General features: G+C 34.7%; 1 protein-coding gene and 1 pseudogene across 1 annotated transcript; both read left to right on the forward strand.

Moving 5' to 3' along the window:
* Positions 1-313: 313 nt before the first annotated feature.
* Positions 314-6,956, forward strand: SLITRK6 (SLIT and NTRK like family member 6). The gene is made up of 2 exons (XM_043478157.1): positions 314-851; positions 3,221-6,956. The coding sequence occupies exon 2, from the start codon at positions 3,244-3,246 to the stop codon at positions 5,770-5,772; it is 2,529 nt and encodes an 842-aa protein (XP_043334092.1). The 5' UTR covers positions 314-851; positions 3,221-3,243; the 3' UTR covers positions 5,773-6,956.
* Positions 6,957-13,613: 6,657 nt separating this feature from the next.
* Positions 13,614-20,660, forward strand: LOC122447507 (annotated as a pseudogene).
* Positions 20,661-25,834: the final 5,174 nt, after the last annotated feature.

Genomic DNA, 25,834 nt, shown 5'->3' on the forward strand with positions numbered 1-25,834 from the left:
CACAATTTCAACCTTAAGTACCAGTTAAAAAAATAAAACTGGAGCTATAGGTAGCATGCTTGCAGTTTTTCTGAACATGTGTGCAAACAGTACAATACTGTGCTAGATGAGACTTCAGTATAGTGCATGATTTAGTCTGCTGTAATAACAAAATATTATTAAACATATGTCATTATCTGCACCAAAATCCACTTGCACTGTATTTGGCATTTAAAGCGAGAGGAAGACCGCTTGCAGGAGGAGGAGTTGAGTCCCAAGGTGGAGCTGTCTCTAGTGTTAAACGACACTGGCAGATTAAAGCGCTCTGATGGGGAAGGGCTTAAAGGCTGAGTCAAAAGCCAAGAAGTCTCTTTATTTACGCCTACCTCCCAGCCCTTGGCAATCTGACTAATAACAAACTGAGCTAACAAGAAAGACTAGAAAGGGAGGAAGGAGAACAGTGCTGCAGCTTGGATCTACAGCCTAAGAAAGCAAGAGTGATCAATCCCAGCTCTGTTAAACATCTTGTTTATTTACTGCATGCAGCAGCTTGCAAATGGTTAACTATATGCAAAAAAAGTCAGCATAGCTGTGAAGTATGCCGTGAATTTTAATTGGGGAATAAAAGGACAACTGCTTCAGGATGATCTAGTATGCAGTCTGCTTGAAATGTTTTCAATGAAATGCTCAGCATTTTGTCTTGGACCAGAGGTTTTAACTTTATAAAGCGATGGAACTTGCCAAAAAGTGATATTTGAGAAGAAAGAACACAGTGGTTGGTGTTTTCTTTTTTAATAAAGAAACTGAATTTACTTTGAACATCTCTTCCAGCTGTGCATTACAGATAACGTCAGGAAGTCTCTGCTTTACAGGTAAGACAAATGTTTCCAGGATTTCCTTATACCTATTTTTGCATTATTCTAAAGTGATTGAATTTATGTTTGCCTCTCTAAAAAAAATAACTTTGCATTAAAGGATATCCAGTTTCTTTCCTGTTCACTGGCACAACTAATGCAGTAGCAGATGCCTGTTTTTCTGTGAGCAGCAGACATCTAGACTAACAGCTGGCTGTAGAGAAGAAGTAAAATAATCTGCCACGATTTCTTTTACAGCATGCAGTTTGTTATTGGAAACTAACCTATGTGTGCTCTGTGAGGGAAAGATTACTTCCAAATACCATTGTTGAATCTCAAATACAAGCAGAATATCAAAAGATTCTTTGTATATTGTATACCACTTTTACTTTTTCCTGACTTGAAAATATGTGCATGGAGATTTTTTTACCTCTTTAACACTATCTCTATACTATCAATATAGAACCACTTTTAATATTTATGTGCATTTCTGAAAACATTAGAAACTGTTCCCTACTACACTTTGAAGAGCATAAAATGCATCTGAGACAAAAATAACAAGAGATTCTCATCTAGAAGTTATTCACTGTTTTCTTAAGATGGGTTGCCTGGTGAAATAAAGAGTATTCTTTCCTGGTCATCTATGGAGAAATATGGAGATTAGCTGTGAATCTAATCCACAAGTTGAAGACTCCAGCTCCAAGCTGCTTGATTCTAAGCATAGCCCTGAGAGCTGTTTAAAATCAAACCATTTCCCTTTGGAAACACTCAGTCAGCTAACTTTCCCTTTATATAGAGAGGCACTACTCGGCTGTTTCATGTCTTTGGTTGTCTCCTACCTTCCAGAAACTTCATACTATACATGTTTTCAATAAGACTGTGTATTTTCATGGAATGGAAGTTTACTTTTGAGATTATTGATTGGGTTTTGGAATGTATTACCTGATTGTGAATTTTAATTAGATTCAAAATTACTGTTTACATCCTATCCAGACAAATGAAAGCACCTATCATTTCCAAAATCTGAATAGCTACAAGATGTGGTGTTTGTTTACCTTCGAATTTAGTCTAAATTTAAAATGCACTATGTGAAGGAGGGTAATAAAATTAAATAGAGTTCAAAGTATTTACCACACCACTGCTGTTATTTAGAGTTAGAATTTCTTAAATTGCTGTTTCAGATCCATATATTAAATTTTGAAGGAGTTGGAATATGTGAGTGTTATCCTGAACTGTCACTTTTTATTTACCTAATTAGCGAGATCTTCAAATATTTTTATAGAGTGAAGTTTGTTTCAGAGTTCATTGTTTGCATCATTAAGCCTTACAATAAAGAAGATCAACTGCTTCATTATGAGATATTCAGTGCCCTAAAGTCTGGTTCAAGACCTCATTAGGAAATCATTTGTTAGAAGTTTATATGAGGTATTGTTCCTTCTTTTGTAAGAGCCAGAAATGTGTGTCACAGGTCAGTTTTTCTTCTTTAGTTTTTATGATGTTAACCTTATCCACAGAATAATTTAAAAGTAATGGTGAATATTTCACCTCTAGAAATTAAAGTGTGAAATTTGAATGGACACCTTTAAGCGTATATCTCTGATACTTAGGCTTATACAAACTACCCTAGAGAGCATAGTTAAAATTCTTTTATAAAGGTTTACTTTACTACATAGACATATTTTTCCCAAATTTTTTATAAATAACAGAATTAATATATTAAACCAAAATCAAATCAGGTTAAACACAGAGTTATTAGATGTTATATTGTGATATCCAGTTCATAAACAGAACTAAAGGAAATGCATACATACAGTCTTTATATCATTTTTGAATTTCCTACAGGTCTCTCTGCTTCTGGCTATCTCTAGAGGGGTGGGAGGTGGGAGGGAGGTTCAAGAGAGAGGGAACTGATTCATGTTGATGTATGGCAGAAACCAATGCAATATACTGTAAAGCAGCTGTCTTCCAATTAAAAATAAATATAAAAAAAGATTCATCTAGTTTAAGCTAAAAAAATTAAAAAGCTAAGGTCTTCTCAAATATACACCTTTGCATCATATCAAGTTATCAATGGTCCATTTAGCCAACACCCCTCATATCTGTTAAAATGCATTAGTTGATGATATGAACACAAATTGAAATACTGAAGTTATCCTTGACCTAACTTTTAAATTGTTATCATAATGCAAGTTAAAAGTAAAACAAATCTCCTGGTCATAATATTTGTAAAAAATAAAAGAAAATGTGGACTCAGCAATGCACTTATATATTTAAAATACTCAGTATTTTGCCTATTAGGGGAAAACCTATCATTTTGAAAATGTCACATCCATCTCCTCCCTGCTGCTGGCCACTAAAGCCCATTGCTATTGCATTTTATTTTACAGAATCAAATCCATCGCATGACAACATGAAGCTCTGGATTCATCTCTTGTATTCATCTCTCCTTGCTTGTATATCTTCACAGTCCCAATCTCCAATGTCCTCTGCCTCAGCCAGAGGTTCTTGTGACTCTCTTTGCAATTGTGAGGAAAAAGACGGCACGATGCTAATAAATTGTGAAGAGAAAGGTATTAAGAAGTTATCCCAAATAAGTGTGCCACCATCACGACCTTTCCACCTAAGTTTATTAAATAATGGCTTGACAGTACTTCACACAGATGACTTTTCTGGGCTTACCAATGCTATCTCAATACACCTTGGATTTAACAATATTGCAGATATTGAGACTGGTGCATTTAATGGCCTTGGCCTTCTTAAGCAACTTCATATCAATCACAATTCTCTAGAAATTCTTAAAGAGGATACTTTCCATGGACTGGAAAACCTGGAATTCCTACAAGCAGATAACAATTTCATTACAGTGATTGAACCAAGTGCCTTTAGCAAGCTCAACAGACTTAAGGTGTTAATTTTAAATGACAATGCTATTGAGAGTCTTCCTCCAAACATATTTCGATTTGTTCCTCTAACGCATCTAGATCTTCGTGGAAATCAGTTGCAAACATTGCCTTATGTTGGTTTTTTAGAACATATTGGCCGAATATTGGATCTCCAGTTGGAGGACAATAAATGGGCCTGCAATTGTGACTTATTACAGCTAAAACTTTGGTTGGAAAACATGCCCCCACAGTCTGTAATTGGTGATGTTGTATGCAACAGCCCTCCATTTTTCAAAGGAAGCATACTAAGCCGGCTGAAAAAGGAATCAATTTGCCCCACTCCACCAGTATACGAAGAACACGAGGATCCTTCTGGATCATTACATCTGGCAGTAACCTCTTCAATAAGCGATAGTCGCATGTCAGCCAAGACCACGTCTCTTTTAAAACCACCCACCAAAGCACCAGGTTTAATACCTTATATTACAAAGCCATTCACTCAACTTCCGGGACTCTACTGTCCTATTCCTTGTAATTGCAAAGTACTCTCCCCATCAGGACTTCTAATACACTGTCAAGAGCGCAATATTGAAAGTTTATCAGATCTAAAACCTCCTCCACAAAATCCTAGAAAGCTTATTCTTGCAGGGAATATCATTCATACATTATTGAAGTCTGATTTAGTGGAATACTTCACTTTGGAAATGCTTCACTTGGGAAACAATCGTATTGAGGTCCTTGAAGAAGGATCATTTATGAATTTAACAAGATTACAAAAGCTTTATCTGAATGGTAACCACCTGACCAAATTGAGTGGAGGTATGTTTCTTGGTCTCCACAATCTTGAGTACTTATATCTTGAATACAATGGTGTTAAGGAAATATTACCTGGAACTTTCAACCCAATGCCTAAACTGAAAGTGCTCTATTTAAACAACAACCTCCTACAAGTTTTACCACCACATATTTTTTCAGGGGTTCCTCTTACGAAGATAAACCTTAAAACAAACCAATTTACTCATCTACCTGTAAGTAATATCTTGGATGACCTTGATTTACTGACCCAGATTGACCTTGAGGACAACCCCTGGGACTGTTCCTGTGACCTGGTTGGATTGCAGCAATGGATACAAAAGTTAAGTAAGAACACAGTCACAGATGAAATACTCTGCACCTCTCCAGAGCACTTACACAAAAAGGAATTGAAAGCACTCAATAGTGAACTTCTTTGCCCAGGTTTGGTCAATAACCCCTACCTGCCAACTCAGACTAGTTACATCCTTGTCAACACTCCTACAACCGCAACTACAGCTGATACTATTTTTAAATCACTTACTGATGCTGTACCACTGTCTGTTTTAATACTAGGTCTGCTGATTGTATTCATAACTATTGTGTTCTGTGCTGCAGGGATAGTGGTTCTTGTTCTCCACCGCAGGAGAAGATACAAAAAGAAACACGCAGATGAGCAGATGAGAGACACCAGCCCTGTGCATCTCCAGTATAGCATGTACGGCCATAAGACAACTCACCACACCGCTGAAAGGCCCACAGCATCACTCTATGAGCAGCGCGTGGTGAGCCCCACGGTTCACGTCTATAGGAGCCCATCCTTTGGCCCAAAGCACCTGGAAGAAGAAGAAGAAAGGAATGAGAAAGAGGGAAGTGACGCAAAACATCTCCAAAGAAGTCTTCTAGAACGAGAAAACCACTCCCCACTCACAGGTTCAAATATGAAGTACAAAACCACAGACCAATCCACTGAATTTTTAACCTTCCAGGATGCCAGCTCATTATATAGGAACATATTAGAGAAAGAAAGGGAACTTCAGCAACTGGGAATCACAGAATACCTAAGGAAAAACATTGCTCAACTGCAGCCTGATGTGGAGGTACATTATCCAGGAGCCCAAGAAGAGTTAAAGCTGATGGAGACATTAATGTACTCAAGGTCAAGGAAGGTATTAGTGGAACAGACTAAAAATGAGTATTTTGAGCTGAAAGCGAATTTACATGCTGAACCTGATTACTTAGAAGTTCTAGAGCAGCAAACATAGAGTTCGAGGGCTTCTGCAGAAATGCTGTGATTCTGTCTTAAGTCCAGACCTTGTATATAAGTGCCTTATATGAATATGTCATCAATCAGAGAACTTAAGCACAGCAGCAATCCTATGGGAAAAGAAAAAGAAACTCAGGGATCACTGGAGAAGCCATTGCATTGTCTTCAGGCAATTTTGTCTATCCCCAATAAAATAAATCCTTGCATGCAATCATTCAAGGATTACATTAGTATTTTCCCATATAAGTAAAGTGTTTCATAGATGTCCTCTTGCACATCTAAAAGGGTTCAATATTCAACCCTTAATTTCTTGAGTTATATTACCCATGGATTAAATAGAATTGGATTTTTGTCATTTAAAAACTATAACAGTAAATGTAGTTATAATATGTAAAAAATGTTTGTTTATAAAACCATTAAATGTACTTACAAAAGTGTAAATTGTTAGATACACCAACTTTTCTTGCAATAAAGGCAAAACGAACTGGAACTTTAAAATTAACAAATAGTCATAGAAAAGAAAAAATGTAAAGTTGAATTACATAGAGTATGAGTGGCTCAAAACTTTGAAACTTCGAGAATTAAAAAATGCCACTGATTGCTTTCTGAATTTAAAAACAAGAATGATTAACAGTTCAGGTGGAATGAGGAAGAAAACATTTTGGTTTTTCTGCACATTTTGTGTGGACAATCTTCTTGTTAATGCTGCTGTGAGCTAAGGTATGTCATTTGTGCTCAAAGTTTAATTCTTACTCTTGGGATATTTTGAAAATGCTACTGATACTCAACTGTAAATATGATTAGTGCATCTATTAAGTTTGGATTCTTTCATAGCATTAATCCTTTGTAAATTTGAATACCAAGATAGAAATATGTTTCTTGTGGCAAGTAATAATTCACTGGTGTAAAAAAAATAGGAAAATTATTTTATTTTTATTGATGTACACTGATAGATGCCATAAATGAGTAGCAAAAGGCACGTCTAAGGGTAAGTGGTTTAAGTTGCCTCAAGAGTGGGACAATGTAGCTTTATTTTACAAGAAAGTATAGCTAGATTTTTATGAACTATTTATTCTGTACAGTTTTGTATATTTTTGGTTCACAAAGGTAATTATTCTTGGGTGCCTTTCAAGAAAATTAAAAGTACTGCTCACTACAATAAAACTAAAATGAAAACCCTTTTTTAATATGTGCTTTCTTCAATTAGTCTGATCTGTAATTCAGTCCAGTCAGGATTAACACATGCACATTCATGCAGGCACTCAGGCACAAACACACAAAACAAGATTTCTATTTATTGTCACCCACACAGAGCATTTTCTTTCCCATGTGTGAAAAGGCCTTTCAGTGTCACGATGTGATTGTCATGGAGCCCAACTAAATGGTCCATAATTTTCCCTTTCTGGCAAATCATTTTTCTACTTAATACAAGTAGAAACGATTTAATTTTCTTCTTTCTGGTTACAGAATCAATTATACAGAAAATTTTCACAAGGCAAACTGTAATTAATCAAGGTATTTTAGTTCTGTGGTGTTCACCATTCAGATGCATGCACAGGGTTAGGAAGAAATATATTTTCTATTAGGAAGGAATTTAATTTACTTTATACTATTTTAGTGATTCATGAATGTTCTATTAAATGAGTTGGTTTTCAACACTCAACTGTCTGCATGACTAGCTAAATATACTTTCTGACTATGAATGAGAAGACTTCCCTTTTAATAAAAGCAGTAGGAGCCTGTGTGGCATAGTATGAAGAACAGTTATGGGTCTATTATGACATCATATCACTAGGTTTCTAAAAAAATCATTGCATATACTAATATAAAGCAATAGCAAATTGTGTATTAATAATTAAGAGATTAATTGGAAATCTACATTTCTTCATTAACCTTTAAGGTTGGAAATCAAAAAAATGAGAAATCTTTTTTACTTATTTATTTTTTAGGGGGGAAATCTTTTCTAAATTAACACTTACTAAAGGGAAATCTAGGTTCGTATATAATACTTTCTATGTTTATCCGCTGAAAGTACTCAGCACAGTAATGAACAGTAAACCCCCCAAGGCATTAATTTAAATGTTACATTCTAAAAAAAGAGAACAAAGCAAGAGCAGCATTCATGTTACTGCACTTCTGCTCAGTAGAGTATCTGCAAGTATTTCCTGATTCCAATCAAGTGCAGAGAAGTATCCGACCTCACTTGCCTGCAGGATCTCTGGAACGGATCCAGGAATGCAGACAGGGACATGTCCTGAGGGACATTCTTCTCAGTGAGGTAAACATTTTTTTTTAAATCTTTATTGTTAATTGCCAAAAGTAATAATATTCACTCAACTTAAAAATCAAAGAACAAAACTGTCTATGGTGTTATGTAAATATATCTTTCAAATTAGGTACAACCCCTAATTATGTAACATCAACCTTGTATGCTGTTACAAAAAATCTTAACGAACTTATCTGTCAACCAAATAAAACCCTATGGAGTCTGGATATTATTTACAATGATGCAGAAATAACTACAGTTTCCAAAGAGTATCAGATTTTTAAAGCTTAGCTGTTTCATTCATGATAGAACCTTTCTTATGTAATTTGTTTCCCTACTACAAGTAGTTGAGAGGTGGAAACTCCAGTGATGATCTTTAATTCTTAACAGGTCTTGTGACTCATGATAATCACTCAGAACTTTGGTTATTTTACCTGTATTTCCTATTCTTCTCCCTGCCCCCTCACCTACAGAATAATTTTTATTATATTGCCTAGTTTATTACCTACAAGGCTAAAGTGGTCTCTTTCTGCAATTAATTGTTAGATTCAAAATCCCAAATCATAATTCAGTATGCTCAGACATTTACAAATACCTGGGCTTTCTTAAAATAGACTTTTCATCACTCGAGTTTTTTTTTTTTTTTTTTTAAGTTAAACAAACATTACTCTCTGTTCACAATACATGAGGGCAACTTTTCACTCATGTCTGAATCTTGGATGTTTGTAGTATCATGGTAGTAATATATAATCATACTGGATCAAATCTTTTTGATTCTGTCAATCTGTTATACACAAATTGTATGAATCTGTATTTAATGAATTATTTTCACTCAATTACCATTAAAATATTTACTGGGAATTGAAGAGTATTCTTCAAATATCTTCCATTGATCTCCATACTAGAATGATAATCTTATAACTTATATAAAAAAGGAATATATCAATAACTCTTATTCTCCCTCTTGAATCAATCTTAAACCACAGAGGAACATTTTTCCTTCCTAATCAAATAATAACTAAATGGAAGGATCATCTTAGTGGCCTTTAAGCTGCCTGATCCAATTACTTTAAAAAGCTTAAATTTTAAACCAGGATTGAAAAAAGTGATATGGCTATCCCTTGGTCATTAAAATGCATATTTTAATATACTGGTGTATATATTTATGTATATGTAAATAATTATACATTTATATATGCATGCTATGAATGTTTAAGTCCCTTCAGTCATGTTCAACTCTTTGCGACCCTATGGACTGTAGTCCACCAAGCTCCTCTGTCCATGGCATTTCCCAGGCAACAACACTGGAGTGGGTTGCCAGGGACAGAACCTGTGTCTCCTGCACTGCAGGCAGATTCTTTATCTCTGAGCCACAGGGGGAGCACGTTTTATAAATGACTACATACATATATTTTTGGAGAACTAATAAAGATAAATAGGTAGATGATGGATGGATAGTCTCAACATGCATGTAATTTATTCATAATATTATTCTATGATACCTAGTAGATGTGTAATTGAAGGTATTTGTAAAAGAATAGTAGTAAATACATTGCAAAGTTCTTGGACAATAAACTGTTTTCTTTAACATAAGCAAACAAAGGGAAGGTCACACTATTTCTCATTTATAAGACTTTCCACATAATTATTTTTGGCAGAAGCTGTTCTCTACATAAAAAGAGTTATGCATGTGCAGAAAATGTTGACCATTTAGAAACAGAAGTTTGGATCTCCTGGTAATAGGGAAATGGTTTTTAAATTAATTTAAGGATTCTTCTCTATTTCTGTTCCCTGAACACTTTTATGATTCAAATATAAGTGGCCACAATTTTCTTCTTGAGAAGGTGGGGTATCATAAATGGATACTATTTTATAATATGAAAGGAGACAATTACAAGAAGTGAAAGTGTTAGTCAGCCTATTGTGTCCAACTCTTTGCAACCATGGACTGTAGCCCACCAGGCTTCTCTGTTCATGCCCTTCTCCAGGGGATCTTCCTGACCCAAAGATCGAACCCAGGTCTCCCGCATTGCAGGGAGATTGTTTACTGTTTGAGCTACCCTGGAAGCCCAATTACAAGAAATCACCCTATATCTGGGCAGCCAAGCCAAGAATGATCTCTTTGATGAAGAGAAGACAAGTGATCAAAAATATAGTTATCTCTTTGTGCCTTTTCAATTCCATACAAACTGAAATACAGATATTTGTCCAAATAGTCCCTGAGATTTATAACAATAAATATAGAACTGTTGTTTATTATCAACTTATAAAATATAACTATATCATTAAAATTACATTCTTTAACAAATTTCTGTCTTATGTGGAAATAAATCCCATTATTTCTTTTATAGAACACACCTATCTTTTTTAAAACTGAACTTATTTATTGCACACACATCTATTCTTATGTATATGGAAAAGAGGAGATGGTCAGATGTAGCTGCACTGAAAGTATAGCCAGACAAATACTGCCCTGTTAGTGTGAATGTTCTTCAGTAGATTAGTGAATAAAAATGGAAACAATTCAAAACAAACTGCACACACATACACACATGATGCATTTCCAAGTAAAATGATTTAAAATCACAAACTTGAAGTAGAGAACTTTTATTTCAGAAATTTGAAACATGGAAAGCAGAAAACCTGATGTTCCACAAGTAAGTATTGCCTCTTACATCATGAAGGCACAACCAGTAAGAAAATTACCAGTAAATGAGTATGGTATATTGAGTTAATTTTTTCATATAAAATCTCCAGGTATTTAATTGTCATGTCATCATATTTGATGGTATAAAGTTCTTGAACAAGTATTATATACAAAATGAATCATTCTGTTGCCAAGAGGAACATGCTCAATTTTAAATTTGTGGTGTTATCAGTGATAATTTTATAATTAGTGAGTGGATGTTAAATGTATTTCTATCCTTTTACTTGGTATTATGACTACTCTAAAGATATATAAGTCTCCATTACTATGTTTTCATGACTCATACTGTTAAAAGTTAATATATTGACATATGGTAGTATCTGAAAAGGAACAATGAAGTTCAGAGGAATAATGACTGTAGAAGCATAAGATCAGTTTAAATGCTTTACACGATTTCCTCAATGAAGGCTTTCATGGACATGTCATGGGCCTATTCCTAGAATTCTAAAGTACTTTGGTTTAGGAAATATATATTTGAAGACATTTTATTATGATGCAGGAAACACAACTCCATGTATCAGCACATCATAAATATCTATAGTTTATCTAATGTTTTCATTTTACAAATAGAGGATTTAAAATTTTGCCTTACATTATTTACAGGCTTTACAGAATCACAGAAATGTATGTCTTCCCTAAGCACATTTTTTTGTTCCTGGGTTTAGGTAGGGTACACTTAACATTTCATGGAAGAAATGATGTAAGTTTGAGTAATTTTAGACATGGGTTACATAATTCTAAATTATTCAAAATGTTATAAAAGCACATTGAAGATATAGCTAGAAAATTACTGAATACTCATTGGAGTACTGGACAACACTACTAACTGGACAACACAAACATATGGCAGGCAGAAACTCATTACATAGATTACTTTTAAATTCAGAATTACTACTAATGTTCATCATCTTTTCAAATATAATTTATTAAGCATTTAATTTCTGTCATATTTCTGAGAATCAAGCATTTGACAGAACAATACAAAATATATAGTTCTCATGATATTTCATTGATTTAAAACTTTAAGTCCTGTACAAACAGTATGTAATTTAAGTGTTGTTAGAGATTATGGTATCAGAAATTTTCACTATTTCATTTTTTAAGACCTCTACCTGAATTAACTACATCTACCTGCATGCATGTTAAGTCTCTTCAGTTGTATTCGACTACTTGCAACCCTATGGACTATAGACCCCCAGGCTCTTCTATCCATAGGATTCTCCAGGCAAGAATACTGGAGTGGGGTTGCCATGCCTTCCTCCAGGGGAATCTTCCCCACACAGGGATCGAACCCATGTCTCTAATGTCGCCTGCATTGGCAAGCGGGTTCTTTACCACTAGCACTTTATGATAAAGATCATTATTTCAAAGAATTCATCATCTGAATCCTACAAAAATAGCTTTATATTACTAAGGATTATACTTTTCAAGTAAATTTTCCTTAAAGCAGTTTTAAGTTCAGATCCAAAAATGCAGAGTTCCCATATACCCACTGATCCCACAAAAGCCAGCCACCACCACTGTAAACATTTTCTATCAGAGTGGTACAGTTATTATAATTGATTAATCTACATTAAACATTTTTATCACCCAAACACCACAGTTTACATTAGGATTCCCTGTAGATGGTGTACATCCTATGAGTTCTGAGAAATGTACAGTGATATATAGTCACTATTATGGTATCCTACAGCATGTTTTCATTCCCATATAAATCCTCTGGGCTCTGTCTGTTCATCCCTCTCTGGCAACAACTGATCTTTTAACTACTTTCAGAATTTTGCCTTTTCCAGAGTTTCATATAGTTGAAATCATACAGTATGTATCCTTTCTAGATGGATTTCTTTCATGTAGTAATATGTATTTAAAACTCTTTCATACTTTTTCATGGCTTGATTCCTCATTTCTTTTTTTTTTTTCTAATTTATGTTTTTATTGAAGGAGAATGCTTTACAGAATTTTGATGTTTCTCATTTCTTTATAGCACTTAATAACACTCAATTGTCTGGATGTATTGCAGTTTATTTACCCATTCACCTACTGAAGGACATTATGGTTGCTTCCAAGTTTGGGAAATTATGAATAAAAAAGTTATAAACATCTGTGCACAAGGTTTCATATACACAGAGGTTTCTGACTCACTTGTTAGTTGCTCAGTTATGTCCAACTCTTTGCAAATCCACAGACTGTAGCCTCTGTCCGTGACATTCTTCAGGCAAGAAAACTGGAATGGATTGCCATTCCCTTCTCTAGATCTTCCCGACCCAGGGATCAAACTCGAATCTCTTAGATCTCCTGCACTGGAATGTAGGTCCTTTAACCACTAGTGCCACCTTTGACTCATTTGGGTAATAGTAAAGAGGATAAATCTCAGACCATAGGAGTGTGTGTAGCTTTGTAATACCGAACTGTCTTCCAAATGGCTGTACCACTTCGGAGTCCTTCCAGCAAGGAATAGGAATTTCTGTCACTCCCCATCCTCACCAGCATAAATTGTTAGTGTTCCAGATTTTAGGAATTCTAATAGATGTGTAGTGGTATCTCACTGTTGTTTTAATTTACATTCCGAGTGACATATGATTTCCACCACCTTTTCATGTGCTATTTTACCATCTGTATATCTTCCTTAATGAGGTGTTTGTTAAGATTTCAGCCCCCTTTTTTTAATCATGTGGTCTGTTTCGTTATTGAATGTTAAAGAGTTCTTTTGTGTTTTGGATAACAGATGCTTATCAAATGTATCTTTTGCAAATAGTTTTCCTAGTCAATGGCTTGTTTTCTCACTCTTTTGACAGTGTAGTTTACAGAGCATACATTTTTAATTTCAATGAAATCCAGTTTCTTATTTCTTTTACAGATTATGCCTTTCATGGTATCTATGAAATCATTACCATATTCAAGGTCACCTAGATTTTCTCCCACATTACCTAAGAGTTTTTGTTTTACATATTATATTAAGGCCCATGATCCATTTCCATTTTGAGTAAATTTCTGTGAAAGATATAAGGCTTGAATTCAGATTTTTTTTTTTTTTTTTTGGCACACAAATGCTCACCTGTTGAAATAACAATATCTGGGTTTTTAATACCACACAAAATTTAAAATGGATTGTTGCATTATTTATAATTTATTTTAGTCTTTATATTTAACCCTTGAGTGCTATTAACATGACATGTTACCTCATGTTTAAGAGAAAAGAATATATGAGAGAAAAATATCAAATTCTAAAGGTTAGTATCACTGGGTCTGAACTTCCTATAGCTACAAGAGTATTCAATATGAATGTAAAAGAGTGAGTTTAGCAAGACTCTTCTTAGCACTGTCCTTTATAAGGGCTGTATTACACCTGGGAGTTTACATAAATGATAAAGATAACTATGGTTTAGTGTTTGCCAACCAAACATCTATACCAAGTAGCAGGTGCTACTCAGGTGAATCCTCATATTTAACCTGCAAGTAACAGTATTATCCTTATTTTACCTATAAAGCCAATGAACCTCAGAATGTTAAATTGCTCAGAACCACACACACAGTAGTGGTCAAGTTCAGATTTCTCTCACTTGAAAAATTCCTGCTTCTACCATCTTATCATGCTTCATCTCATAAATTTATAAAAACATTTTAAAATGTGATTACCAGTTCAGTTGGCTGAGGCAAATACTACATTGTTCACAGCTGCAAACATTGTACTCGTTCATCACACTTATTATTTTAGTGTTGAATGTTTATTTAGCTTCTAATCATACCATAAGCCTATCATCAATATAAATATAACCTTTGGTCTTCTGAGGTCTGAAGTCTCCATATGTTTGTTTACATTTCAACTTCAAAATAAATGTATTGGGAAGTATGTGTATTTCAAACACTAGTGAAGTGTTTCAACAATGAATCTACATTATCCGAATACAAACTTTCAACATCATGTTAATGACACAGATGAGAACACAGAAAAAAAATTTGCCTAATTATTAACTTGACCATATAGGTAATTAATAACAAAAAAACTAGCTTCAGAATGCAAAGCTTGGTTTTCATTTGTAATATGTATTTCCTAATGCCTTTTGGATTTCTTTTTGATTTCATAATTTGATCTACATAATAATGTTGTGAATTAGGAAGTGTTACTATTCCCATTTGCAGACTAGGAATGGAAACAAAAACTCACACATTTGGAAACTGGTAGATCCTAGATTCGCCTGAGATTTTCTGAGCCCCAGAATCTACGCTCTTAAATGAAAATGGTTTACTAACTCCTAATAACAATAAGAAATTGGTAAAAGTAATACAGCTCTTAGAAAGAAATATAATTTAGATCAGTTGGGTAACTTCCCCCAACAAATCATATAAAACAATAGAATTCAAATGGAACAAATTAAATGTATTTTTAATAACAGTCATTTGGCTTCCATATCCTTATCGTAAAAAGTAAAGCAAAATATTTTGATTTATATTTTAATATAGATAATATTTAAACATATATTTTAACATTAATATTATATGTTAACATACATATTTAACATGAAATATTTTATATAACATACAAACTATATTTTAACATACATGTAAATAACAATATATTCTACTTATTTAATAATTTCCATATAATTTAAACTAAAACTATATCTACCATTGTGAAGAAATACTGTCATGAATATTGTGAAAGACTGAATAGTGTCCTCCAAAATTCATGTCCACCTAGAACATCAGATTATGACTGTATTTGGGAACAGAATTTTTGCTGGGGTAATTGGTTGAGTTCATACTGAATTTTAGGGTAAATTCTAAATCCGGGAACTAGTTTTCTTACAATAAGGCTGTGCACAGATATACAGAGCACACACACAAAAAAACACTATGTGACTGCAGAAGCAAGAAAGTGCAGTGATGCATGCGTCTACTATCCATGAAACCCGATTGCTGGCCACCACCAGAAGCTGCAACAGTCTAGGAAAGACTGTGTTGACCACATGAGTAAAGCATTGTACATATGGATCATTAAAAGTACAACATAGTTGCTTTCAAATTTCAGTTTTTAATAATATATTGCAAGAAATTAGTTTTGAGTCTTGCCTAATATTGTCTCTCTATGGTTCACTGACTTTGAGATACATAGGAAGTATATAAGTAGAAAACACAAATTTCTGAGTTGCAAATACAGAAAAAGAAATATTTTAGAAGTTTAAATTTTCCTCCCAATTCCACTGAAATAAAATACTGAAGAATAAGGAACTAGAGCTGACTTTTCAGATGACTTTCTAAAAGCTATGCATTTTCTGAATTAATTATCTGATATAGAGTCACTGTAAACAATTTTAAAATAACACACATTTAAATAAAATTCTGTACCATCATCAACCATGCATCAACAGGGTTCAGTATTAAATATATCTCTAAGAAATGTACTGTTACTTACAATATTCTGACAGACACATAAAAATACACAAAGTCTGGAAGAAAAATTGAAAAAAAAATATAATTAGTCTTTCCTTTTTTATTCAGAAGGAAAAGACAACATAATTTTTCAACTTTTGAATTTAAATTAGTGAATGCCTTTTAAATGATGTGTTAAGTACAATTTTGTATCTTTTAGTTTCAACTGGAATCATACAGTAAATATGTTTATGATTCATCTCTTTTGTCTATATTCAGATAGAAACCAGGCAATATATTCACAATTTGGAAGGAATATGAGAAATATATGAGAGTAGTATGAGAAAAAATGTCACATCTCAGGAGTGCTAAATGTAGTTAATTAGGAAGGTATGTGCTCTCCAACAGAAAAAGTACCTGCACTAGTGCTGTGTGCCATTGATGCACATAATATCAAAATGCCTGGACATAACCAATTTCTAAATCACAGAAAATTATTTTCTTCCAAGCTTTCATAATGGGTTACATAATCATGGAAACAAGAATTCAACAAAATAAGGAATGTAGTATCACAGTGCCAGTGTTGGGTAAAATGTTAAGTTTCAGCACTTCTAGGAAAGAATTATTACAAAATGAAGCAACTAGCAATAAAAAAGCACATGCATGTATGTGTTAACGTATGGTGGTGGTGGTTTAGTCGTTAAGTCATGTCCGATTCTTGCAACCCCAAGGACTGTAGCCCGCCAGGCTACTCTGTCCATGAGATTATCCAAGCAAGAATACTGGAGTGGGTTGCCATTTCCTTCTCCAGGGAATCTTCCCGACCCAGGAATCGAACCTGGGTCTCCTGCATAGCACGCAGATTCTTTCCCAACTGAGCTACAAGGGAGGTCTACAAGTGTTAAAAGACAAGTAAAATAATAAAATAATAAATTTTCAAAATTTTATTTATGCAGTTCACAGGTCCAAAAACAGATTACCATGGGTGCCTAAAGGATTCAGGATGAGGTAATGTTCAAATCCATATCTCATAACATATCTGGATGTGATTAGACTTCAGTTTTACTACAGGGTCATAGTTCACCAAACCATTTCCTGTTGCCTTTGTCAAAATTAATACTGCCTTTTCTCTACTGCTACTACTCTTCTCTGCAAAATTCCAGATTTAAAGGGGTACATTATATCTGAGTTTCTTTAGCTGATTTTTTTCCTCTGTAATACATTTTTTTTTTAACCCTAGAGGAACAGAATTCTAAAGGAAAATAATTACAAATGACCTCGACCTTTTCACTTGAAAATTAACTTCTCTGATTATCAGTCTTTTTGCTTTGGCCTTTAGTAAAATAATGATGCAATGACACATAATTGTGTAATTAGTATTAAAGTCAAAGGAAAGATGAATTGATATAGGACCAGTGTTTCACTATGGGGTATTTAGTCCTTTCAAAAGCATGTTACCCTTTCCTCTAGTGCATGAGTCACACATAGTTACAGCAATAAAACATCAAACAGAATAAAAATAAAAGCATTTAATTGTTGGAGCTCTCAAAAATTGTAAAAGACTCAACTTTTTGTGACTCAATTACAAGAAGAAAGGTTATTAACTGATATGTGAAGATATGTGTGGCTCTTGTTTGAAGAACAATTATTGTTTAGAAAGATTAGATGGATACAGTGCGAGTTTTAGCTGGGAAGAAACTTATGTATGTAATTCAAAGAGGCTGCAGATTCTGAAGGATACTTCATTTGTCTGTTATGACAATACTAATTAAAGATGAGAAAATTAAAAATATAAAATAAAAAGACAACAATTTATTGTTTATATTATACAGAAAGCCTCAGGAAAAATGATGAGTGGATTATTTGCAGTCAGTTTTATGGAATTCTAGAGATTTTTAAATTATCTTTTCAAAAAATCATTATTTGGAACAAAACTGTAATTCACTGGATGTTTAAATTGTATAATATAAGGAGGCTAACAATTGATACTAAGTGATCAGTAGAATAAAAGGAATTATCAATCTTTCATTATTTTGACAAGAAATAACATTTTTGCACTAGTGAATTTATTCCCTCAGACTTAATTTTAGTGCACAGCATCAGTTTTCTAAACAAAGACAAAAACTTAGCTGCTAATAAAACTGTAATTGACTGTTATGTTTGATCTTCTCTTATCCAGAGTCGAATATGCTATAAAGATAAAAGAAGGTTGGCAAGAAAGAAAGTATAAACATAGAGATAATTAGCCAGTGAAGATTTTCAAATGAATCGTACTTTTTCTAAATAGTTTTGTCAAGATATCTGGTTAGTTTAAGAAAACTGTATCTAGAAATACTGAGTGGTAACAGGCAAATTGTATATTTATCCAAGGACAATTAATATTTACAAAACAAAGAAACACATTTCTTGTACAAGAAAACACTGTATCCCTACAAAATTTATACTGAAAATAGTATTATAAATTTTCATAAAATAGCAAAGAACATTCTAATCTAATATTAAAAAATATTAAAATTATACCTCATAATTATACCTTATAAAGAAACTGCCATTTTGACTATAACCACTGCTGTGATTAAAAAAATAAGATTTAGCCTTTGCGTTCTCTCTCCCTCTCCCAACATGGCGTCCTCAGCAAAAAAGAAGAATAAGAAGGGGAAGACTATCTCCCTAACAGACTTTCTGGCTGAGGATGGAGGGACTGGTGGAGGCAGCACCTAAGGCCCCAAACCAGTCAGCTGGGCTTATGAAACAGACAATCTGGAAGAGGATGTTTCAACCACTTGGCATAGTAATGATGACAATGTGTATCGAGCACCTCCAATTGACCATTCCATCCTGCCCACTGCTCCACGGGCTGCTCCGGAACCCAATATCGACTGGAGCCGTCTTCCCAAATCTCCACTCTACACTGCTTTTCTAGGGAACCTACCCTATGATGTGACAGAAGACTCCATTAAGGAATTCTTTAGAGGATTAAATATCAGTGCCGTGCGTTTACCGTGTGAACCCAGCAATCCTGAGAGGTTAAAAGGTTTTGGTTATGCTGAGTTTGAGGACCTGGATTCCCTGCTCAGCGCCCTGAGCCTCAACGAAGAGTCTCTAGATAACAGGAGAATTTGAGTGGATGTTGCTGATCAAGCACAGGCTAAAGACAGGGATGATCGTTCATCTGGCAGAGATGGAAATCATGATTCTGACAAAACAGATACAGACTGGAGGGCCCGTCCTGCTGCAGACAGCTTTGATGACTACCCGCCTAGAAGGGGTGATGATAGCTTTGGAGACAAGTATCGAGATCGTTACGATTCAGACCGATATTGTGATGGGTATCGGGACAATTACCGTGATGGCCCACGCTGGGACATGGATCGATACGCTATGATGACCCAGGTGACAGAGACTATGACAGAGGCTACGATTCCAGGATAGGCAGTGGCAGAAGAGCGTTCGGTAGCGGGTACCGTAGGGATGACGACTAAAGAAAAGGCGGGGACCGCTACGACGACAGATACGACAGATGAGATGACCCGTCCTGGAGCTCCAGAGATGATTACTCTCGGGATGATTATAGGTGGGATGATAGAGGTCCCCCCCAAAGACCCAAACTGAACCTAAAGCCTCGGAGTACTCCTAAGGAAGATGATTCTTCCGCTAGCACCTCCCAGTCCAGTCCTGCAGCCTCTATCTTGGGAGGGGCAAAGCTGCTAGAGAAGGAGAAATAGAAGAGAGGCTACAGAAGGAACAAGCGAAACTGCAGCGTCAGCTGGATGAGCCAAAACTAGAACGACGGCCTCGGGAGAGACACCCAAGCTGGCGAAGTGAAGAAACTCAGGAAAGGGAACGATCGAGGATAGGAAGTGAGTGATCACAGACAGGGACCTCAGCCACGTCTGGCAGAAATAAGTCTGACCAGGATGCACGAAGAAGAGAGAGTGAGAAGTCTCTAGAAAATGAAACACCCAATAAAGAGGAAGACTGTCAGCCCCCCAACTTCTAAGCCCCCCAAACCTGAACAGCCTCTAAAGGTAATGCCAGCCCCTCCACCAAAGGAGCATGCCTGGGTGAAGCCAAGTTCTAACCCTCCTGCTCGATCTCAGAGCTAAGACACAGAGCAGGAGTCCCTACAAGTGGTGGAGGGAAAGCAGTTCCAGCTCAACCATCTGAGGAGGGATCAGCAAGGAAAGATGAAAATAAAGCAGATGGAGTGAGTGCCCCAAAAGGCCAAAGTGGGAACTCCAGCCGTGGTCTGGGAGATGGAGGAAACAAAGACCACTGGAAGGCGTCAGACAGAAAAGATGGCAAAAGGGATCACGACTCCAGATCTGCACCTGAGCCAAAGAAAGCTGAAGAAAATCCAGCCTCAAAGTTCAGTTCTGCAAGCAAGCATGCTGCTCTCCCCACTGATGGTGAAAATGAAAATGAGGGAGATTACACCGAATAGACCTCTGCATTCTGTGCTTTCTCCTAGTCTCTCTCCACCCTGGAACATTCGAGAGCAAATCAAACCTCTATCCAGACAAGACAAAATAAAACTCACCATCTCTTGGAAAAAAAAAAAAGATTTAAAACATCTTTATTCTATTTAATTTTGAAATCAAAGCAAAACTCTTAAGTAACATATACATTTAGTGCAAACTAATTTATCTCACATTTCACTTAAGTGACACTTTCCTCACTCACTATTAGATTGCTATTATACTTGTCTAGGCAAGATTTTTCATTTCTGTTTCACTATTAAAGATGCTGTTTGATCAACAGTGACTGAGATATTGAGCACTTAAGAATGTGTACTTGGGATGATGTCAAATGGTTATAGCACCACTACTGGTAATAACATTTAAGTGGATGACTGTGCATTTACTCACTTCTTGAGATATTCCTCACATGTAATATTGAAGCTATTCTCTCCTGGGTACCTGGAACTCTATGCCTCCAATGTGAGTGAAAAGAAAGCCTGGGCGAGGCTGCTAGGAAGACTTAATGATGGCCATGTCATCATCCCAGCAAGAGTTGGGCTTCCTGACCTGGATTTCAACATCAACTTACATTCAAGTAATTCCTTTTAACCTAGAATGATCTGGGTTCTATTAAAAACCTAGGATCCTTCTAATATATCTTCAGATCATGACTAAACTGAGATAATAAATGCAATGCAACAATGTTTCAAATGGAACATGTCTTTACACAGCAGTAAGGCCAGTTGATCATAGAATATACTTAGTTAAAAAATTTCTGGAAATCAGAAGAGTATTTAATGAAACAGAATTTATTTTTATATAGGCATTTACCGACACTGAAGTATATCCAAGGGTATGGCAGTCTGCTTTAAAAGCGTAATTTAAGTATACTAGTTCAACAAGTCCTATTCACTTTACTGAGTGCAAATTATAGGTTGAGGCATTAGCAGGTATAAAATGTTTACAAGATAACAAGGTTTATTCTTCCAATAGCATTTCATTTTATAAGAGAGACTTAGTACACCATCCGAAATATATAACTAGCTATGATCAATTTTACATGAGCAATTAGTCTTTATTGTCTTTCAAAACTTCAGGATTCCAAAATTTCCTAATCACTTTTTGATCATTAATAGAAGATTGAAAATTAGAATACATATGTTTAAGCAGTCATTCAATCTTTTCCACATTTCTCAAAATTTAAATTAATAATTTAAACAGATTAATGAATAACATTAAATTATAAGAAATTCAGAAGGTAATTCCTCTCAAATTTCAATATTCTGGTTACTCCCTCTCTGCCATTTTTTGTTTAGCCAAAATGAACTATAGAAATTTTACTGAACATTGGTGCAGATTCTAATATTATATCTTTGGTTTATACAATTCCTTCTGTTTCTAAAACTCTCAGCCCATGACCTCACTTCCCAATACCCTCAATAATCTTCATTAGACACCATTAAAATACATTACCTTATATAGTTGTTTATCTTTCTTGTCATTTTCCAACCTCTGTGTGTCTAGATTGCAAAGTCTTTGATGTCGAGAGGTGTATTTTACACTTCTCAATGTTTCCACATTTAATAGAGGAGTATATACATGGTAGGAACTCAAATATATATTCATAATTAGGTAACTTTTGTTCTTTGTCAAACTTCATCAACTGTTTAAGAAAACTTTTTTCTTTGGAACATCATCACTGTTGAAAATCTATAATCTAAATATTCTTTATTCACTGAGTCCACGTTTCCTAATTTACTAGGAAATATTAATTTGATACTACCACTGACACTTTGCAAAAAGTGATAGGAATAGAAATTTGCTCCTGTTACCATGCATATTCTATATTTCAAAACCTAATTATTGGACAATTATAAATATTCTCTGGGAATGTTTAATTAGTTCATTAAAAATTATTATAGAGAGAACACAACATGAAATTTACCCTCTTCACAGATTATTTTAACTATTATACAATACTGTTAACTATAAGCAAAATATTGTATGACAGATCTCTAGGACTTATCCATCTTCTTTAACTAAAACACTATACCTCTTGATTAGCATCTCCCAATTTCCCCCTCCCTCCACCCCCTAGCAACCACCATTCCGCTCTCTGCTTTGTTTCTATTAGTTTGACTGTTTCAGAAACCTCATATAAATGTAATCATGGAGCACTTGTCTTTCTGTGACTGGCTTATTTCACTTATCATAATATACTCATGATTCATCCATGTTGTAGCACATTGCATGATTTACTTTTTTAAAAACTGAAGAATATTCCATTGTGCATGTGTATCGTGTTTCCTTCTGCCCTTTCTTGTGTCATGGACAGTTAGGCTGCTTCCACATCTTGACCATTATGAAGAGTGCTTCAATGAATATGAAGGCACTAATATTTTTTCCAAAATCCTGATTTCAATACTTCTGGATAAATGTCCAAAAGTGGGATTTATGAAATATATGGGACTCCATGTTTAGTTTTTGAGAAACTTGTATATTAGTGGTAGGAATACTATATATCCAGATTCAAAAAAAAAATATATATATATACACATATATATATATGTAAATTGAACACTTTATCTTACATCATACAAGGAAATCAATGTGTAACAAATTAAAAACATTAAGGTAAGTCCTGGAATTGTAGGACTCCTAGAAGAATATATAGTATAAAAGCTATATGCATTGGTATTTGCAATGATTTCATAGTATTAATGCCAAAAACACAGGGAACAAAAGCAAAAATAGACAAGTTCCTTTTTAATCAAACTAGAAAGCTTCTGCAAGCAAAGGAAACAAATGCAAAGACAACCCATGGAATGCGAGAAAATAGTTGCAAATCATACATCTGATAAGGGGTTAATTTCAAAACTATGTAAGGAAAGAACTTGATTTAAAAATGGGCTAAGGACTTGGATACACATTTCTCCAAAGAAGATGTACAAATGGCCAACCCATACAGGAAAGTGTGCTCAAAATCACAAATCAGCAAGGAAATGCAAATTACAAACCACTATGAGCTGTCAGCTCAAACTTGTCTGAATGGCAATCATCAAAAAGAAAAAAATAGCAAAGATTAGAAGAGTTGATGAAGACACTGAGAAATTCAAACATATCACTACTGATGGACATTTACAATGATAAAGCCATTTACAGAAAACTAAGCTACCTTACCTAAACATTATACTACCTTGATTATGGCGATTTAAGACCACCTGATGAGAAGAACTGACTCACTGAAAAAGACCTTGATGCTGGGAAAGATTGAGGGCAGGAAGAGAAGGGGACAACAGAGGATGAGATGGTTGGATGGCATCACCGAATCAATGGACATGAGTTTGAGCAAGCTCTGGGAGTTGGTGATACAAACACATACACCAATTTGTATCTGTTAAATTTGTGCAGTCCATGGGGTCACAAAGAGTCAGGCACGACTGAGTGACTGACTTGAAGACAATAGGTGGTACTAATGGTAAAGAACCCACCTGCCAATATAGGAGATGTAAGAGACATGGATTTGATTCCTAGGTTGGGAAGATCCCCAAGAGGAGGGCATGGCAACTTACTCCAGTATTCTTGCCCGGAGAATCCCATGGACAGAGGAGCCTGGTGGGCTACAGTCCATAAGTTTGCAAAGACTCGGACATGACTGAAGTGACTTAGCATGCACATACACACAAGACACCAGAAAACAAAATTACCTGTAATTTTACTCCTTTCCATAAAATTCTTATGTTGTGTGAGGATGGTGACTTACTGTCTAGATTTTAGAATAGAATTGTCTATTTGGTCAATTGATTAAAAATAGTGATACATTTGTTATTAAAAAGTTGAGAAATCAAATTTATTCTATTATATTCTGGTCATATTATAGCATTTATCCTCCCATGTTAAAAACATTAAGGGCTTTGATTTATTAGCATACTAACTTCAAATTATTATGAGAGCTTGCTAAAGATCATAGAAAGTGTTTCTGAAGATAGCAATCACATCCAGGATTGTTTTATTTATAAACTAGTTTTGTAGAAACTACAAAATAATCTAAAGATACAAAGTAAGAAAATTTTGGGAAAGTGGTTTAATTGAAGTTCTTGTTAAATGTTTGATTCGGATTTGCCAAATTGAACAAAGATGTCAATGGAAAAATGCAGTTTAAGCAGATCAACTCCAATACTTTGGCCACCTCATGCGAAGAGCTGACTTGGAAAAGACCCTGATGCTGGGACGGATTGGGGGCAGGAGGAGAAGGGGACGACAGAGGATGAGATGGCTGGATGGCACCACCGACTCAATGGACATGAGTTTGAGTAAACTCCGGGAGTTTGTGATGGACAGGGAGGCCTGGCGTGCTGCGATTCATGGGGTCGCAAAGAGTCGGACACAACTGAGCGACTGAACTGAACTGATGCTTTAATTCAGCATTCTATATTTCTGATGGCACACCTGCCCTCCATGGAAAGATGTAAAACATTTAAAATAAAGAAAAATATCCCAGAAATTATTAAAGTTACTATTAAGTTAAAGTTACTATTCACTAGTGTGCTAAGATCAGAGTTAGTGAGAGGTCATACAATTACTGACAAAATTTATGGAGACAAAACTGAGAAAAAAAACAAGTTGGAAGAGACTGGAGAAAATGTAGGAAAGGTATTTTTTCAAGTGATCTACAAGCAGTAAACAGAAAATCTGATAATTTTCAGTCACAAATAGTTAAGCCATACACGTAAAGCAAAAGTAATTCACTGTATCTTAGATATTGATATTATAAAAATATTAATATATTAAATTTGCTTGCTATTAAATTAAAAAATCATTGCAATATAAATGTCTTTGTTTCTTTTTTTTATTTAGTTATTCTGCACTTGACATTAAAGTTCTAAAAATTATGACTGAAGGATATTTTCATTTATCTCTTAAATTAGTTATAGTTTGTCTTCTTAATGTGTAATGTCTTCAAGGTTATTTTGGATTGATTTGCTTTAGAATACATTGACTATTTTAATTTTCTAACTGGGTCCAAATATTCTGCATATTTCTAAGTGACAAATTATAATAGGCACTTAAGACATATCTTCATTCAATTTTTTGCAGAACACAATGCAGTTGATTTTGTTTGATTGTTCTTAAGTTTTTTAGTAATCATTTAATTTTTTATTTATGGAAGCATCATAAATAATGTGATATGTTTTCAGAAAGAAAATACAAAAGCATGATAAAGTCACCTGGATTAAAATACATAATTGAAAGACTG

The sequence above is a fragment of the Cervus canadensis genome, chromosome 9 (assembly GCF_019320065.1).
Source record: "Cervus canadensis isolate Bull #8, Minnesota chromosome 9, ASM1932006v1, whole genome shotgun sequence".
NCBI lineage: Eukaryota > Metazoa > Chordata > Mammalia > Artiodactyla > Cervidae > Cervus > Cervus canadensis.